The sequence below is a fragment of the Sylvia atricapilla genome, chromosome 4 (assembly GCF_009819655.1).
Source record: "Sylvia atricapilla isolate bSylAtr1 chromosome 4, bSylAtr1.pri, whole genome shotgun sequence".
Lineage (NCBI taxonomy): Eukaryota > Metazoa > Chordata > Aves > Passeriformes > Sylviidae > Sylvia > Sylvia atricapilla.
The window spans coordinates 70,799,635-70,818,808 of NC_089143.1; the positions used below are offsets into that span (position 1 = coordinate 70,799,635).

The following is a 19,174-nucleotide window of genomic DNA, read 5'->3' on the forward strand; positions in this document are numbered from 1 at the left end:
CATCCAAATGGGGAAACGGAACTGCTCCGGCGGGAAAGGACAACTTGCTTCACCCGTATCACCAGTAACACCTTTTAGTGTGCGGTGTTAAGCTACGCAGTCATTACGAAATGCTCGTTTCTTCACTTTTTAGTTATGCCTCCCATTTCTTTGGTAACCAACTTTTTCTCATTATTTGCAAGCCAGAAGCCACGGGAATGGAAGCAGAATCACTGCTTCTCTATTAAACAGGATACTGGTTTATTGCCCACGGGAACATAGGTTGTGTTTAAAGTTAATGCATGCTTGAATGGCTTTTCCCATAATTAACAGCATAACTCATTTCAGAAAAAGCAACATAGTTCTTGGTTTTGTGGCCAGTCTTTAATATTGTTCCTCTTTCTCCCAAACCATGCTGCATCAGATGATGGTGAATAGGACGACTGAGGTACCGAGATCAACAATTTTTAATTATTCTTTCTGTTACTTATGATTATTTTCTCTGCTCTTTGCCAATATTTCTTTATTATTTAGCAATAAAAGTAAAGATAAGACTCCTTTTTTTAATACATAGAAATCTGTGGCTCACAACCCCTATTTTTATTCATCCTTTGTCTTAGAATTTCTTTTTATTTGTGTCAGTATTGAAGGACATTTTTGAGAATTCACATCAGTCCAAAGGAGTCTGAAATGAGTAATGGAGCTAAGAGGATAAAGATGCTTTTTTAGCTCAATTTCATTAATTATGAAAATGCACTCACTTGGCATAACTAAATCAGGGTGTCTGGCTCAGCCAGAATAATAGTAAAATTAATTTTCTGTCTTTTATAATATATAAGAATAATCAAATTCCCCAAGGTAAAAACTTCTTCAGGGCATTTGCTTATTTTTACCATTCTTCTTATTACCATTTTTTCCATAAAGTTTTGCAAAGCTCTCAGGGGCAGTACATACTCAGAATCTACCTGCAGTAAATAACACAGTTCTTATATGGATTTACTTCCACTAAAAATCATGGGGTTGATTGGCTTGGACTGGGATTTTCCCAAAAGATCATGGCCACTTTTAGGAGAAAGAACAATTTCCAAGAATGTGATTGTTGTTCCAATACCTGCTTTTGAATAATGGAGTTTCTCTGCTGGAGGAGGGAATGAATTATGGATGCACGTGCCCATGGGAAGGTGCCTCTCTCCTGGTGTGTGCACACATGAGCAGGCTGCCAGGAGGCAGCAGTGATGTGAACTGAAGGGTGACAGCTTCCCTGGGCACGTGCTCCACGGGCATCTTCTTCCCTGAGGGAAATGGCAAGGGGTGCCACAGTGCCTACTGAAGGAGGGCAGCACGTGCCCACATTCCTTCGGTCCAGGAGTAGCTTAGAATGGTGGTTTGGATACTGAGAGGAAGGAAGCCTATTTGAGAGCACACTGTAGTTGAGAAGCCAGAAGTATTCCTCCCTTTCTGTAACTATCAGCAAGATCCAATCAAATCAATGTAAAGCTCTTCAGGGAAACCTCAAAAGCAAGACTCTTTCTACTTGAATTACTTATGAGAATAAAAGCTTGCTCTGTGTCCTAGTTTCTGAAAATTTTCTTCTTTTTTTGTGTTGTTGTCAAGTGATTCTACATCTCATAGCTGGAGCAGGTTTCACCTTCTAGTACTCAAAACACAATAAATAAAATGTGGGGTTTTGATTTATAGATTGCAAAGTTTCTTCAGCTCCTTTGCAATCCAAATTGTACATAAATATCAATAATTATGATTCTTTTACTATGCTACTAAATAGTTTCTCATGTAAAACAAACTCTTTAATTATGTTTTGAATAATTACTGCTTTTGAAAAACAAAAACAAACAAGCAAACAACCCCATAGAAATCTGTTGTCCCTATTTCTAAGAGGAGTAAAATAGGTCCAACAACTTTTGTGGTCATTTTTCCAACCCTAATAAGCAGATGCAGCCTAAAAGACCCATGTTGCTTCCAAATGGTAATAAGGAACTTGCTTTGTTTTCTTTAAGAATGGCTAATATATTAATATTTTCTGTGATGAAAACTGCTTTTATTGGCCACTGATGCAGGGGACTGAGCTGGGGAATGAAAGAGGGAAGCACTTTTGATAATCTCCCACCCAAAAACTGGCGCCTCTGCCTGAAAGACCGTGCTCTATTATAGGTGGACACGGTCTGGATAAAATTGACACGATGCATTATTTGGGCAGAATTTAAACTCGGGTTTTGGTTCACTTGGTGATCTTGCGTGAGGAGATCTCGGTAACGAGGGCTGTTTCCCTTTGTAGAGCGGCTTCACGCCTTTGCACATCGCCGCGCACTATGGCAACGTCAACGTGGCCACGCTGCTGCTGAACCGCGGAGCTGCCGTCGACTTCACCGCCAGGGTACGGGCCCACCCTTCATCCTCCTCCTTCCAGGGGCCCACAGAAGCGGGAGGGGTTCTTTGGGTAGCTCTTAGGCAAGAGCTGAGTGAAGGGAGGAGCAAAGTAATGCTGAAGTTCTGTTGGGACCAAAGATGTCTTTTTTGCAGTAATTCTGAAAGGTTGTCTCCGTGCAATGCACTGGAGGCCTTGGCAGTGGTGTGACAGCCAGCATTCCCAGTTGGAGGAAGCAGGATCCTTTGGCCAGCTTCAGCTGATGCTCTTAAAATGTGTCAACTCCCCTCCTCTTTTCTGTTTGTTAGATGTACTCTGGAAATAGATGTAGGATTGATTGGCTTTCTGGTATTCAGTATTTGCTATACCACTTTAATTTGATGTTTTCACATATAACTGTATTTCCGAACCAGAAAGTAAAGTATGTTGCTAATATACAAATTCACCAATAAAAGAACTAATTGATCATGAGTACCCTTTTATGATAAACAGCTGCAGAGTTACATAGCACAGTCTCTTTGCTGTTGCACGTTACGTAGTTTGAAGTGAAAACCTCTGGTAATCTCAACCCAGCTCCCAGGTCACAAGTTTGCTGTTTAATTTTGCCAGAAACACTTTGAATTACTTTAGGGTTCTGCCTTCCAGACTGGCTCCCTCCTGTTTCCAATCTGGAGTAGCTGCTAATATTACCTCTTGCCTCACCCAAAGTGTTTTCAAGGACTTTCAGCCTACACAGCCTACCACCCCTTTATGTTCTTGGCACTACACAAGAAGGTTCCTTTGTGTAGGAGTGACGCACTTGTGTCCTCTGTGTACGTCGCAGCGATTGAAATGCATCAGTGTTTTGTGACTATTGGCTCACTGGGGCTCTGATACATGTTTGTGTATTTGTCTGGCCCTGGGGCTGCGATGTTTGCTGCTTGGGCAGATGCGCTGCTTCCTTTATTCAAGGACCCCAAAACAGTGGAGAAGATATCTCGCTCAGGAAGGAGTTACTAACTCTAGCTTATATGGTGTGTGCCTAGCTCTGATGCTCTAGCACATTCTCGTTTATTCTCTCCGATGTGGTGGTCTCATTTTTTGTGATCCGAACCCAAATTCACCCCCATTGCACACCTTCAGATCCATCCGGCTCATTGTTTGTTCTTTTCATGGTGTAGAATGGGATCACCCCACTGCATGTGGCTTCCAAAAGGGGAAACACAAACATGGTGAAGCTCTTGTTGGATCGTGGAGGGCAGATCGATGCCAAAACCAGGGTGAGTCTTTCTATTCCCTGAATATGATATTGTCCCCTCTGGGGAATGGACTGGGATTCTTTCCTTGCTTGCTTTTGGGGTTTTTCTTTTTGTGTGTTTGTTTTATGTAGACTGTTTTCTATGGTATCAGACTAAAGAACAGCTGGTATTAGTGACAGTAGGAGACAGAAATACTGTTCTCTTTAGTCTCCTGTATAACCTGCCTACATTATACAAGAAAAAGCTGAAGAAACTGGTGGGTTTTAGGGAATAAAAGCCTGTTAGTTGGTCCAACTTTACATGACACAAGGTGATGCACAGCAGAAGGAAACGGAAGGTCTGGACTCAGCTAAGCCTTTCAGTCCCCTGACCCCTAAATGTCTGTGCCTGTCACAATATGCCCTGTGGAAGCTCTAGTGGGCTCAGTCCATTTTTACAGGAGAGCTGATACAGGGACAAGTAATCTCCTCAGTGCCAGCAGCCACATGTCTCTTCCCCAGACAAAGTGTGGGGTATTAATTAGGTGACTCTCACTCCTCCCAGTTGTCCTATTGAAGTGTCACATCATCACTCTGCCCTTTCTTTATGGGTGATTTCACAGTCGTTCAGGGCAAAATATCCCCATAATTTTATACGGGCAGGGTTAATTATTTCAAATGGGATTTTGGAATCACCTGGGAAAACATCATTTATTCAGACTGAGCTGCACAGGGCTTGTTCTTAGGAGCTGCTGGTTTCTAGGCAGCTGGTCTGCAAAATTACATGTCCAAGTCATCAAGAGTGTTTTAGAACACGAAGTTTAGGTCTGGACATGAGAGTTTTTGTTTAACCTAATAGAAAGAGAGAAGATATAGTGGTCAGCTACCCTTGGGGTTGATTTAACCTCTGCAGTTACTTGGATATTAATTACATCAACAATTTGTTGCTTCATATGCTCAGAAGACAGTCATGATTATTTTGAACTCTGTATACTATTGTGATTTGGTTTCTGATTATGAAATGATAGATATCTCACTATTTTTTTTAATATATTTTAAAACTACTGCTGAGGGAAAAAGCTGTCTCTCAAGCAGGTGTACAGCAAATCCCCTGCTCACATTTCCTACAATAAACACCTAAAATCTCATGGAAAAGAGGCATGAAATGCTGATAATGTACTTCAGTCAGGACATTCCACATGCCCCTAAGCATGTCATACAGAAATAGTTCATGTGACCTTTAGAATGGCAGTATTGAATTCACCTATTTCCTGTTCAGTAGTTAGATATTGTTCTAGACAAGTTGACACAAATGATTGTGAGGGGTGTTTTGGATTTGAAGAGGTCGAAGTGTTTTCCCACCCCTGCTCACCCGCAAATGCTGGGCACAGTTGTGAATGTATCTGAGGGAACAGGATTTGCCCAACGTAGGTGGGAGGGACCAATTTTAGAGTCTTCTCATTGTCTCGGCTCCCTGCCCTGTGTCAGCTGCTACATGGGTTCAGTATGTCAGAGCAAAGATATCCCTGAAAACCCATACAGGTATCCTGAGGCACACGTATCCCAGCTTACACAGGCTCCCCCGCTTCCTGTCACCTTCACCTTCCACCTCTTCCCTGCTCCAAGGCTCACGGTGGGGAAGATTCCAGAGCTTTGGTGGTGCTGTCCATGTCTTTGTGCCCGCTGTTTGTTCTCTGGGTGTGTCCCTGCTCTCCCTGTGCTCTGTCCACTCACCTGGTGTGCCTGGCCCTGGCTGTGAGTCCTGGTGTGGAGGAGGCAGGGCTGTGGTGTGTGTGCTGTGTCCTGCCCCGTGGCGGTACTAACACACCTTGCCTTCCCTGCTGCCTTCCCTTGGCTTCCCAGGAACACCTGCATTCTTCCAGCAGGTCACAGTCGCTGCAAAACAGCAGGATTAAAATCCTAGGATGTTCCACTCTCAGGTTTTGTGCTCCACACCACATTAAAACAAGCTTTTCGGTTTAAACAGGCCTCACTGCTTTCGTTCCGTTTATTTTTAGCTTGCTTTGTTACATGACATCTGACGCCGCATAAATTAAGATGCAAAAACTTATTTTAGCGGATTGCAGATGAGCTTCGGTACTTCAGTTTTGCAAAGTTAATCTGTGAAAGCTTTCTGTGTTTGAAAATGTTCCATTGAAATGATTCTTTAGGAGCCCCTATGTTGTCTAAAAATATAAATGAAAATGTCTGTTCCTCAAAGGGAGTAAATGATGCATGTGTCCTGCTGTCCCATAGTTAATGCAGCATGTCAAAGGGAAGCTCTGCTTTCTGCAGGAATTAGTATTTTTATTTTCTATACATTTCAGAATGCATTTGCTGAAATTTTACGGCATAACTCACAAAGCCATAGAAGTGTAGAAATGCTGGTAAATCTCTCGACAAAATTACATATTCTAAAATAATATTGTACTTTTTTTCTGGGCAAGTTCTACCATTTTTTTCTCAACCAAGTCTTAACTAAGTTTTTGAAATGCAAAATTTGATTTCTCTTTTATATTTTATCCAAAGCCGAAATGGAAACTCCATTCTCAAGTACAATAATAGAATACTTTTATCAGTACTATCCATTAAAGAGAATATTATAATATTATATAATAACAAAATGTCACCTTTAACAGTAGATAATTATTATATCATAATAAAATATTATTTTAGCACATATTATTATATAATATCTAGTATATGTTCTGCAACTTCCATTTACATACAAGTCTTCCCTGGACTTTTGTTCACTAAATAATTAATGGGTAAAATTTCCTGTACTAAAATATTTCATAGTCAAAATTTTACTCAAACCTATATTCTCTATACATTCTCTTACATTAGTAAGAATTTCAATGACATAGTTTTGTTTAAATTTTTAATATTTGGCCAAAATCCTGACCCATGCAGATTCTGATGATTAGTCAGTGTTAGGGGATCAGAAAAATTGTGCAGAAATTTGTTCTTTGAAAGATGGTGGAAAGTTTAATTTATGATTAATTACTGTCAGGTGATCAAGGCCAGTTCTCACTTTGAGGGAAGGAAAGCATTTACAGCCTTCCTGGAACACACAAAGGATTCTTACAGGGAGAATCGTTGTCAGCATTTAAAAGCAGTTTTAGCAGGGCCAAAATGCATGTATTTCTATTTAAGAAGTCCTCATATAATGGATAACAGTATGCACCTTCAGAGTGTGAAAATGTTGCTGGCTATTACAAGGTTTTAGGAGTATTCTTTGTGAATGCAGTTTTTGTATTATCTCCATTTTTATCATCTCTCTCTATAAATTGCACGGGGAAAAAAAAGAACAAGAACACGAGGCATTTTTGGTCCTGCATGCTTTCTTGATTTTAAAATACAGGTTTATTCACAGGCTTTTACCACCTTGCTGGAATTTCCATTTTTGTGGGAGTAAGCAAACACCTTTCAGAGGCGGAGGAACGTTCTCACCTGTCTCAGCCACTGAAACTGTCACACATTTTGTTCTCTTCCTATTCAATCTTGCCAACATTGAAATCAGATTTTCCTTTCTCTGGGACTTTTCTTAAGTCTCCTCTTGCAGGCTTTCATCCTGAATATTTACAGCTGAATCAAATCCATGGAATGAAAGAGAGCATCTAGTCTTGGAAGGGAAAGCTTATTGTGTGAGGAAGTCAGCACGCTGTGTGCCCGGAGCGTGGCAGCTGGAGCAGGGATAGGCGTGGGAATGGTGGGAGAAGGTCTGCTGCACCATTTGGGCTGGAGAAGGGCCATGGAGAGGAGGAGGCTCAGCTGGAGCTGAGAGAAGAGGCAGGTCACTCATGGAGATGGACGGTACCAATGGGAAAAGGAAAGGAAGGAAATTGTGGGCGGCGCAGCTCAGATTTGGTTGCTTTGGTTTGGTTTTTTTTTTTTTTTTTTTTTTTTTGTGGGGAATATGCTTCAGACACCCCTTAACACTCCTTCTGGGAACCTACTGAGATCTATTAGTAATAATATCTCCTTTGGTACATCTGCATCCTGACAAAATAGGCTTGGCTCTGCCATTTCCACATGGGAGTGGTAACCCTTGTAGCAGGATCCTGGCCCTGCCTTGGCACTGTGGAGGGTTTGTTCCTGCAGTAATGCTGCTGTGACATTTTCTCCTCATCTTCCTACATGCACAGAGCAGTAATAATTCATTGGCAGCTTTTGCTGTTCCTAAAGCCGTGTCAGATTATAAATATCTAATCACAAACCAGATACGTCCTATTAAAAATTCAGTGGCTTCATATAATGTTTACAAGGGAGCGGGAAGGGGTGTTGTATGAATTGTGCAAGCAAGTTATATAGAAAATGACTGTTATTTGGACTTATTTATGTTACTATCTTAATGCTCAGCAAGCACATGGTATCTTTTTTGGTGTATTTTTCAAATTTATGCTGATTGGCAGACCTGGAGGAATACTTTACAGCGTGTTTAATTATGCCAAGAGCTTGGAGCAAGAGGGAGACTTGCCTCGTTCATTTTTAAAGAGATGAGGTTTAGTCATAATGAAAAATGAACAAATTAAAAGCTCTTTATTTGTCAAAAAAATTTAGACAATTTTGCATGTTCGACGTATGAAATGCTAAAATTTTACTTCACCCTTATGAAAATGAGAACATACAACTACAGTTTAGAATAATTTGTTGATAATTATGCCTTTGCTGTTCATGTCTATCATCAATTTTAGGTTGAATGAACACTGAATGTGAGCAACTGTCCTGTGAATGTGCTGCCCACATCATTCCCCATTAAAAATCCCTCATAAGCACAGCTTCTTTTTTTTGTCTCAGTGTCTCTGCTAAGTTGAAAGAAAGCATTTGTGAAATGACCGAATAATTCATCTTTCTGAGCTGTACTGTTAGGAGTCATGCACAGAATTCAGAATTAATTTTGCAGGTTAAAAAATGTCCAGTGATTGATTTTTCAAGGAAAAAAGTGCAAGTTTTCCTTATATTTTGAGAACCAATTAAGAGATAATTAGCATTGATGGAATTTCCTGGCTTCCATGAACACAGAGGGGATTACATTGTCATTTCTAAGGGTGACCCAGCTGTCAGTTACATCACAGAGTGTGAGTTAGGAGAGAACCACATGTGGGAACAGCAGAACACCAGGTGTGGGATGTCACTGGGGGGATGGAAACACTTTTAACTCTTCATTCCACATGATCCAGGGAGAGGACATAACTGTTGAACTCGTTTAAAAACAAAATTGCTGAATTTCTTGTCTCCTGGCATGGCAGCCTTTGTGTTTATGGGATATCCATTAGCTGTGCTTCAAAGTCTGTGTTCCTCTGACCCAGAATTGGATGTCCTGTCAAACGATGTGCATGTCACTGTTTGTTCTTCAATTAGCAAAGGAACGATTGGCAAAGTACTTAGGCCAACTCCTGAAGCTGATTTGAGAGCAATGAGGCTCATGGCAAATAGATAATGGTGCAAAAAAGGATTAGTTTGGGACACCGTGTGTGTCTCTTCATGTTAGCTGATGTCAGCTTGTCTGCACTGCTTTCTGTACTAATTCTTCTACTACAACAGCTCTCCCTTTGCAATTTCCCTCATCCTTGAATAAAAGATGTAAGCAAAAGAATTTAAAGTATTAAATATACAATGATTTTAAAATACATATGCTCTTTTCCTTAGAGCAGAGAAAGGAAAGGGAAGAGAGTTCTGTGGGAAGTCCTCAAAACAGCTATGGCAGGATAGAATAGGATGGGCAGCAAATTTCTATCTCTGCTCTTAAAGGGAATTGTAGATAAGAACAAAGAAGAAATCCTGTTTTTAGATTATTTAAGGGTTTTTTTTTATATTTTACCCAGACATTCTTGTGGAGTTGATGTGCTTCTTAGCTTATCTTTTTCTTCTTTTTCTCCCTCTTGGGATTTGTCCTGCTTTTGTTCAAGGACTCACAATTTTTCTTTCTTTCTTTTTTTTTTTTTTTTTTTTTTTTTTTTTTTTTTTTTTTTTTCTGTTTTATTAAATGGAGTAGGATCAAAGCCACCATGCAGATAGGGAAAGTGAACCTTCCACATTGATTAAAAATGTAAAGCACAAGAGGCCAGAAACTGGAAAGAAATACCAAATAAATATCTTCCCTAGAAATGCATTTGGAATGTATTCTTACCTTTTTAATGCCAGTGGGAGATATCCGTAGGAATCCCTCTAGTAATGAGATGATAATATACCTCAGTTGGTCAAAGAATTTGCTCAGAGGATTCTGAAGTTTCAGTGCATAAAAAACAAGTAAAGTAGCTCCACCTAGTTCTTCACACTGACCCCATCTGCCAGTGCTGAAGGCCATGAATTCTGGTTTTGGGTTTGATCTTCCATCTGTGGAATTTCAGTGCAAATCTGTGGGATTTAGGGATGCCTCTGAGGCAATGAGCACCAAGGCACACTTAACCCCACCAGTGTGTCTCAAAAAGTAGATAAGTAAGGGAGAAAAATTCCTCCTGCAGACTTCAGCTCCTTGCAGCTGTGGAGCTTTGTGGTGCTGCTCACTTGGAAAGGCGTCTGTGCTTTGGAGGCCAAGCATGAGCAAGGCTCTGCTTCTTGGAACTGTCTTTTGTAGGGTGTTACAGGGCAGGGTTTGCCAAAATAAGATTGCAGTTGCAATGATGCTGCGTATCTAGAGCTACTTTTAATTTTAAAACATAGAGATGCAGGTTCTCTCCAAACCCCAGCAAGGTAAACAGTCCATCTGTGTATGAAGCAGGGTCACCAACTCATCCTTAGTGCCATGTTTTTACAGTTTTGTTACTTTTTTAGCCTCTGAATAATTCAGGCCACTACATTCTCCTTTTAATCAAGCTGTTACTGGATTCTTCCATGGGCCCCTTAGAATAACACCACTGATGTAATGCAGCATGTCTCAAAGGGAGAAGGCTTTTCTGGAGATTAAAAACTACTCTGGTTTCACCTTTGTAAAGCCACCTCTGTTGAGTGAGTGTTGATGACACCTGAGGGCATGCTTGAACAATACTGAGGCCTAAAGAGATGAAAACTTGGCTTTTCATATCCTATGTGTTACCTTTTTTCGGTCATTCAGCATTAATTTTCTTTCATGACCATTTTTCTAGCCTCATACTATTTTTCTGCATGAAGTCCAAACTGTACAAAAACTACCTAAAATTCATTCTCCCATCTAAATAGCTCATCAACACATCTTTTGCTACCACTGCTGTGATCATTAATAGAAGCCTGAGCAAGTCTTTTGATGCAAAATGGTGTTCTGCAATGGAAAAAATTATTGTGGAGTTGGTGGTCTGACAGCAGTTTTAAAATAGAATTGTCAGCTCTGTGTTGACCCCTCAGTCTCAGAAGCGAAAGATTTGGTTCTGTTTGCTTCTTTATTTTTCTCTTGTTTTAAAATCTTCCTTATCTTGATGCCTGTTTAAAAGCAAAAGAAAATTCTAGAGCAAGCTTTCTAGTATGAATATCACTGGTTTCATCCCCGCATCAAAAGCAGTCCAAAGGACATGGGTGGCTTTATGGAGCATCCTCAACCCAGCAGGCATTACCCAGGGAGAGGCAATGCAGTCTCAAAGCCATGCAGAGGGCAGGGAGGGGAGGAGGCAGTGCACCCTCACATAATCCTTTGAGAAGGGATTTCAGCACACAATGGGCTTCCTCTCTCAAACAGTAACCTTAGAGTGTCCTTTACTGGTGCAAGGAAGAACAGGGATGAAACTTCACGCTGTGGAGCCAGCTTCAGTTAGGAGTGAAAACAGGAGCTTTTTCACCCGTGTGGGGCTGCATTCCTGTCAGGTTGTTCCCCAGAGTGCCAGGACGAACAGCTGTGGACGTGCTGATTTGTTTTCTCCCCTTTTACTTTAAGGATGGACTCACCCCGCTGCACTGTGCGGCACGAAGTGGCCATGACCAAGTGGTGGAGCTGCTCCTGGAGCGAGGTGCCCCACTGCTGGCGAGGACCAAGGTGTGTGTGTGCCCTGGTGGAGTATGGAACACCTCTGTAACCTTCCACAGAGCCTTCAGTGCCGCTGAGAGGACAAGGAGGAAGGCAGGAATGTAACTGTCCTCCCAGAGGAGATGTATTAATGGGTAGAACGATCCAAAATAAGGTTTTCTTACATAATCCTCCTCAAATATATGAAAAGTGCACACTTGTTTGCCTCTCTCTCTAGTATGAGACTAAACACATGATGTGGAATGCTACTGCCAGCACTTCCCTTGTGTTGCTTCCTGAGACTGTAGTACACAGAGATGTGAAACTCTGTCAGTCACTCCTGAGAGGTGATTCCTGGTACATGTTTTCTGATCCCTCATACATGATAATGAGGACCGTTTCTCCTAATTGTTTTTATGGACTGTTTCAGACTTGGAAAACTGTTTCTGCGTATTTTTTCTCACATCTGGAAAACATACATCTAAAATTAATGCATTTCCTACAAGTTCTGTCTCTTCGGTGGAACTAATGAGAAGAAGACACTTGTATAATATCAGAGCCCACTGAGCAGCAGCACACAACAACAAATGTCCTCCTTACACGTGCCTCAGTCGAAGTGGGTGTCACTAAAATCTGCTGTTCTCCTCTCTCCTGTCACAGAATGGACTGTCCCCTCTCCACATGGCGGCCCAGGGGGACCACGTGGAATGTGTCAAGCACCTGCTGCAGCACAAGGCTCCCGTGGACGACGTGACTCTGGACTACCTGACTGCCCTGCACGTGGCTGCTCACTGCGGCCACTACCGTGTCACCAAGCTGCTGCTGGACAAGAGAGCCAACCCCAACGCCCGTGCCCTGGTAAACCTGTCCCCCCTGGCTCGTGTAACACAGCTCGTGCCTCCTGGCTCTCACCAGGAAAGCTGAGTGAGAGCAGTCAGCCAGCTCCACAGTCTTTAATAGGTGCGGTAGCCGTGGGGCTGTCACACCTGCTGGTTACCAGGCCTTGTATCCTTAGTCCTGGTCGTGGAACACACCCCGTGGCAAGTGGCTGTAGTGTCGGGTCTGGGAGCTCTGCAGAGTCCCTTAAATCAGAGCTGGTTCTGGCTGATGTTGATGTATGCATTGGTGTTTTACGGAATTAATGGTTCAGTTTTCCAAACTGGGTGATACAGTACACAAATAACTTCTGGGCGTTCAACTGAATTAGTAAGTTAGATGGCATAGGGAAAACATATTGAAAAGCTAATATTTCTGCATTTATCAAATTATGACCTTTTCCTCTATTAGGCGCCATTTTTCTTTCTTTTCAAAAAGCAATTCTTATGATTCCTTTTACTCACTGAACAAACCATTGCCCGTAACAAGGAGAAAAACATCACATTTTACTCTGGAAACACTTTGAGCCTTTAATGTATCCAAAGCCAGAGAAGATTACAATTTTCTCTACTAGGAACTGGCTGGGAGTTCAGGTACCAATATATTGCACTCTGTCAGGGAGAGAGAGAGTCTGTGAACACTTGAGATGCTCCTGCGTGGCCAGAGCTCTGCCACTGCTGGCTGCACTGGGGGCCTCCTCAGAACCCTCACTGCAGGGCGCTGCTGGGTGCCTTCCCCAGCTTCCACAGCAGGACCCACCGTGGTTTTCCGTGTCGGCTCTCCTTGTCCTTTACTTCCTTGGAGCTGACACCATTTTCTTCTGCCCTCCCGTTTTCCTTGGCCTTTCCATACCCACAAATCCCGTAGCCCCTTTTGTTTCCTCCTCTTACGCTTTTCTTACTTTGTTTTTCTCAGTGCCACGCTCACTTGGTCAATCTTTTTTTGACACCGGTTTTGTCCTTGCTTGTTTTTCTTGCCAGTCTTCAGATTATCTCTAGTTGCACTTTCCTCAGCTACCCACACATAACCCCTACATCTTCTTTCTTTCCTTCCATGACCAGAAATGTGTCTTCTGTTCCCCTCCCTGTCAAACAAAAGGAGAACACGCTGGGGCTGCTGCCTCTCTGCTTCTCTTCCACCAAACTGGTTTTCTCTCCCCTCCTCCCCTCATTTTCTCTCTCTCCCATCAGGGACTTGTCGCCTTTGGCTTGTTGGTAGTGTTTAACATATTAAATGAAGCTCATAATTTCTGTTAGTGATACATTTTTTCTCTGCCTTCTCCTCTCCCTCGTCAAACTGTTTCTCACTTAAATAGAAGTAGCAAAATTAAATCAACTGAGGCAGTGAAATTCAGTGAAAAATATGGACGCTTCTGAAACGGTAAAACTCCCTATGAAGTATATTGAGAGATGTCGTGTGGGAGGTAAAATATCAAATGGTTTTGATTCTTTCTTTAGAAATTGGAGAAACAGAGTTCAGTGGTGGAATAAATATTACAAAAAATTCATTTTCAGCTACATTAAAAAAATTTGCTAATATTTGCAAAATGCTTTGGGGATACAAGCACTATGTGAATTCTCATCTTTTTCAATGTGTATATGCTTTAAAGCACCTTCAAATGAACTAGTAATTAACATTTTCTTTAACAGAAGCAGCCTGTAGAGTAATTGTCACATGATTATCTCTTCCCATAGACTAAGATTTCACTGTTAGGTTCTGGTTGCTGCCAGTTGATTGTTTGGCAATACTGATGCTCTTCATTAGAAAATGTAGCAATTTTTCCACGTCAGCTAAAAAACGTTACCTGTGCTTTTGACTAAAATATTCACGTGCGGTGAATAATGTGTTTGTTCAGCTTCAGACACACACTTAACCTGCATTAACTGTCCTCAGATTATCATGGCACCACAGCTGAAGGGGTGGTTCTCTATTTAAGGTACCTCAGAATGTACACACACACAAACATGGATATTACTCCTTAGGTTGGTGTATAAATATAAAAATAAATCCACACGGGTCCTTAGATTTCAAGTGAAAAGATTAAGGTGGGATCTGGAAGAAGTACTCAGCTCCTCTCTTTCTTAGTTTAAGTGGCTTCATACTGAAAGAGAGTAGAGTTAGGTTAGATATTAGGGAGAAATCGTTCCCTGGGAGGGTGGTGAGGCACTGGCACAGGTTGCCCAGAGAAGTGTGGCTCCCCCATCCCTGGAAATGTCCAAGGCCAGGCTGGATGGGGCTTGGAGCAGCCTGGGATAGTGGAAGGTATTCTTGCATGTGGTAGGAGGTGGAACGAGATAGGATTTTTCAACCCAAACCCTCCATGATTCCACGACTTTCCTAGAGAGATATGGGAAATGCTTTATAAAGTCACTGATTCTTAAGTGTTCACTGTAATTCCTTAGATTTCTCTTGTGTCAGGCAGTCTGGGGAGGCACTGGGGGTGCTCCTCACAGACACGTGTGCAGCCTCAGGAAGCACATGCACACACGCACACACAGAGTCAGCAGTCAGGACGGGTGTATCTGTATGTGAAGTGTGGAGGAGGAGGTTCCCTTTCTCTCCACTGCCTGGGAAGAAAGCAGCAGCACTGCTTTGTTGTGCCTCAGTGGGAGATGTCTGTAATTTATAACCTGTTGTGCTTAGGGAACAGTTGCTTGTGGTAGTCTAACCCTCAACGCTCCCAGTGTGCCAGCATGGAGCTGTGTGGGAAGTGTAGCTGCATGTTTCTAACTAACATCACTGTCTTTTGCACAGAATGGTTTTACTCCACTGCACATTGCCTGCAAGAAAAATCGCATCAAAGTCATGGAACTCCTGGTGAAATATGGGGCCTCAATCCAGGCTATAACAGAGGTAGCAAAATGTTTCGTGTCCTGCAGAAACATTCCTTCTCTCTCTCCCTTCTCGCTCTCCTCTTTCTGTCTCTCCTGACTTTCCCGTATGTTTTATTGAAACGAAGAAGCCCACCCCTCCAGCCGTGCAGAGGAGTAAAACTGCTCTTGCTTTGTTTCGCAGTCGGGCCTCACACCAATACATGTGGCTGCATTTATGGGCCACTTGAACATAGTCCTCCTTCTGCTGCAGAACGGAGCCTCTCCCGATGTCACTAACATTGTGAGTATGGCTTTCACTAGAACCATCTGCTCAGGACCCACAGAAAGACTCCAGTTACCATGTAGCTCAACCCAAGGTCACATTTTAATGGTACTTCTTGCATTTTAGGGGAAATTATTGCGGCACTTTTAGTGAAAAGGGGGAAGTGATGGCTGCATGTGTCATAAGCCATCTCTGGTTTCATGTGTTCTACAACAATGCTTGAGTAGGTAAAGTTTTCCTTAGAAACAGACAAAGCCCACCAAAAACATCCAAAATGGATTACAAGCCAAATCCCACAAAGTCTGTGTATCTGTTCTGAAGGATGAAATTCAAGTCCAAATGGCTCTAATTTCTGCCTGCATAACTTCACTGGCTGCCATGAGCTTGTGTCATTGCTGTCAGTGAAAGAGTATCTAAATGCTCCTGCCCCAACAATTAAGCAAAAAGCAAAACTGGGAAACTCAAGATATTCCTCTTAGACAGGAAATTCTAGGAGCTGGTGATTAAATCTGGAAAATGTGACCTTTGGGATATAACACAAAATGCAGAACCTGACTTACCATAGAAATCAGTGTTTGTATACCAACAGCCTAGTTACCAAAAAAAACCCCAAAAAACCAACCCAAACAAAAACAACATTATAATTTTTGGAGATGTATTTCATAAGGTATTTTACTATTTGAATTTATCAGTACAAACAAATATTCAACTTGAGACCACCTGTACTTGGAAAGCAGCTTCTTTTCAGTGTATAAGGTTATAGGTAAGTGATCCCAACAACGAAAACAACAAAAATTTAGTAACCCTGGTACACTGGACTCATTAGTTTTTCTCAGCTAGAAAAAAATCTTATGTGGAACCCAGTGAAATTTTTAGCATGCCAAATTGTTTATGTGAATCATTAAAACAGACTTTTCATACTTTGTTATGGAAGCAATCTTTATATAAGAACTTTACTGATAATAAAAAAACCAACACAAAATTCTTGTGGAAGCAGTTAAAAATATTGTGTTACCAGGCATTTGTGCACACAATTTCTCCTACATGGGTGTCTTGGCTTTCACTTAGCAAACTGAGGTTCCCTGTTGAATTACTGTTTCCAAAACCTAAATTGTTTTGCTAATTCAAGCACAAAAGGGTCACTGCAGAAATTTGATCTTTAGAGTGTTTTTGGCATATTAAACAGCTCATTCTTCAGGTAATAAACTTTATATATAGATGTAATTATTAAAATTTGTAGCTAGGGCTGTGGGATTTTGTTGTTGCATACCTATTAATCACAGCTTATTAATACAACGTTAATTTTAAAATGACAAACTAAATCAACTCCTGGTGAAAAGGGTTTGTTGTAGTTAAAAGTCCCTATTGGCAGGGTAGCTAAGGCTGCTTCTTTCCCTACAGCTAGACAAGGATAAGAAGACGTGATTCTTGATTCTGATGTAAAACTTCTTGACTAGAGTGTTCACTTTGGCAGTTGCAGTTTAATTGGTAGTTGAGGGGAGAAAGGCCTTACAACAGAATATTCTTCAGCTCTGGTGTAAGGAATATGAACAACTAACACAAAGAAATGGTGGGTCCTGCTGTGATCTCATGACATAACAGATGAATAGAGCTCCTGGTTGTGGAGCTGTCCCAGGACATGATGGGCCAGGTGCTGGTGAGCTGCACAGGGACCACTGCACTCAAAGCACAGAGCCCAAGTAAACTAGGAATGCTGTCCTCAAGGAATCCTCATTTTCAGCGTTTCTTTGAAGACCCATCCAAAAAGTAAATGCTTTGAATATTCCTGATCTGAAATTCCGTACCACTTCAGTCAGCTTTCTGAAATTTCACATTCTTCAAATTCTGTGAGCTACAAAAGGCTTGAAACGAGATTGATTCCACAGCCTGGAGACAGAGCCACACTGCTGAGTACAGATTTTACACGTTTCATGTGCTGGCTGAGTTGTGCTCAGCCGTCGCAAGGCCTCTTAATGCTGCCAGCTCCACACAGTGTGCAGGAAGGGACCATCTGGAAAAATCCCTTCCATCTTGAGGCTCCTGTGCTGAGCAATCCCTAGAGAGAGACAGGCTCAGTGTACTCTCATCTCCTGTGCAGCACACGAGCTGATGCCCCGTTACGTACAAAGCTGAGGGACATATGTGACCAGGGCAAGTCTATCTGACAGAATTTTCCTAAGCCAGGATTTCCATTCTGTCTCTCAGTGGTTGAGGTTATGTTTGTCCGGGATTGGCCAGCTGGCAAACCAAGGCATTCCCAGGTACAGTGACACGTACACCCCGCCCTGCAGCTGAAGCCAGAAGGATGGGTCTCAGCACCAATAGTCATGGGTGGCAAACATCTTTCTTCATGGAAGTTTAGGACACTGAAATGCTTTTGCTTTCCTGCAGCGTGGAGAAACTGCATTGCACATGGCAGCACGTGCCGGGCAGGTGGAAGTGGTTCGCTGCCTGCTGAGGAACGGGGCCCTGGTTGATGCCCGAGCCAGGGTAGGTGCTCTGCTGACAGTGTTTTTTTCCCTCTTAAAACCATGGTGGAAAGAATCACTCACCACCTTCCTCTCCGCCATTACTCCGCTTTTCCTGTTATCACTTCCTATGACTCTGCAAGACAAATGCATAGGAAGGTCTGTGGGGACCAGGGAGGATGTGATTTGTTAAAAAAATATGGATATTGATCTAATACCAATATCCAGCTATGACGGACAAAGACTCTCTAACAGTTTGAAGTTAGAAAGTGGATGTTTATTACGACGCCGGGCAGCGTGAGGGATAGCTCCCAAACACACACTGTAATTTACAAATGATCACAGGGTCTTCTTATGTACAAGAGCGTTGAATACCCAAAACACAAATGCATATTCATAACTCTGGTACATCCCATTCCCCGCTTCGTATGGTAATTAGCCAAAAAGCAATTAAGCATGCGTAGTTTGTTCTTTGAAATGGGTCGGTTGTCCTTCTTATGGGGTGGGGTCTCAAAATGATGAAGTAAGATGGGTCTTCCTTGCTTTGACTTTTAAACCTTTTAGTGTTGGTGACACCTGGATCCTGTTTTCTCAAGACTATCTGATTTATGATCACATTGTGTTCTTGGAGTCTATTGATTAAGTTGACAGGTCTCCTGCTTTATCAGTTCCTTAAATCCGGCTTCTGTTAAAAAAAGGGAAGTTTACCTCAACAATGTCTAGTTAGTAAAGGGAAGTCTACGTCAGCAATATCTAGTTTAACTAAAGTCCTTAATTCTTCAAAATTAATGTCTCAGATGCTGTGCTCAGGGTGGCCCCGGAGCACTAACGACCCACTCGATTTGAGTTGTAGGAAGAACAGACCCCACTGCACATCGCCTCTCGCCTGGGCAAGACGGAGATCGTGCAGCTGCTGCTGCAGCACATGGCCCACCCCGACGCCGCCACCACCAATGGCTACACCCCGCTGCACATCTCTGCCCGGGAGGGGCAGCTCGACGTCGCCTCTGTGCTCCTCGAGGCGGGCGCCTCGCACTCCATGTCCACCAAGGTAAGGCAAAACCCTCCACAGCCGCGTGTCGGCGGCGCGGGAGCGGGTCTGTTTCGTGATGAGTGTGCTTTCACGCTGGGAAATTGAGGTAGTGGGCCTTTTGTGATGTTCTTACTTAATCAGCAACAATCCAGTAGACTGGAGTAATGTGTCACAAGTAAATCAAATTTCAACTTTGCTGTCGTCTAAA

General features: G+C 42.4%; 1 protein-coding gene across 24 annotated transcripts in view; it reads left to right on the plus strand.

Annotated features, from left to right (window-relative positions):
* ANK2 (ankyrin 2) overlaps positions 1–19,174 on the plus strand; it is a 185,859-nt gene that overhangs the window by 91,093 nt on the left and 75,592 nt on the right. For 15 of the 24 annotated variants that reach the window (XM_066318357.1, XM_066318359.1, XM_066318380.1 and 12 more), the window contains exons 7-15: positions 404–427; positions 2,273–2,371; positions 3,523–3,621; positions 11,425–11,523; positions 12,154–12,351; positions 15,124–15,222; positions 15,385–15,483; positions 17,857–17,955; positions 18,787–18,984. In XM_066318357.1, the coding sequence (XP_066174454.1) occupies positions 404–427; positions 2,273–2,371; positions 3,523–3,621; positions 11,425–11,523; positions 12,154–12,351; positions 15,124–15,222; positions 15,385–15,483; positions 17,857–17,955; positions 18,787–18,984 (1,014 nt within the window). The remainder of the gene's footprint in view (positions 1–403; positions 428–2,272; positions 2,372–3,522; positions 3,622–11,424; positions 11,524–12,153; positions 12,352–15,123; positions 15,223–15,384; positions 15,484–17,856; positions 17,956–18,786; positions 18,985–19,174) is intronic. The other 9 variants (XM_066318368.1, XM_066318364.1, XM_066318371.1 and 6 more) reach the window with 3 other exon arrangements.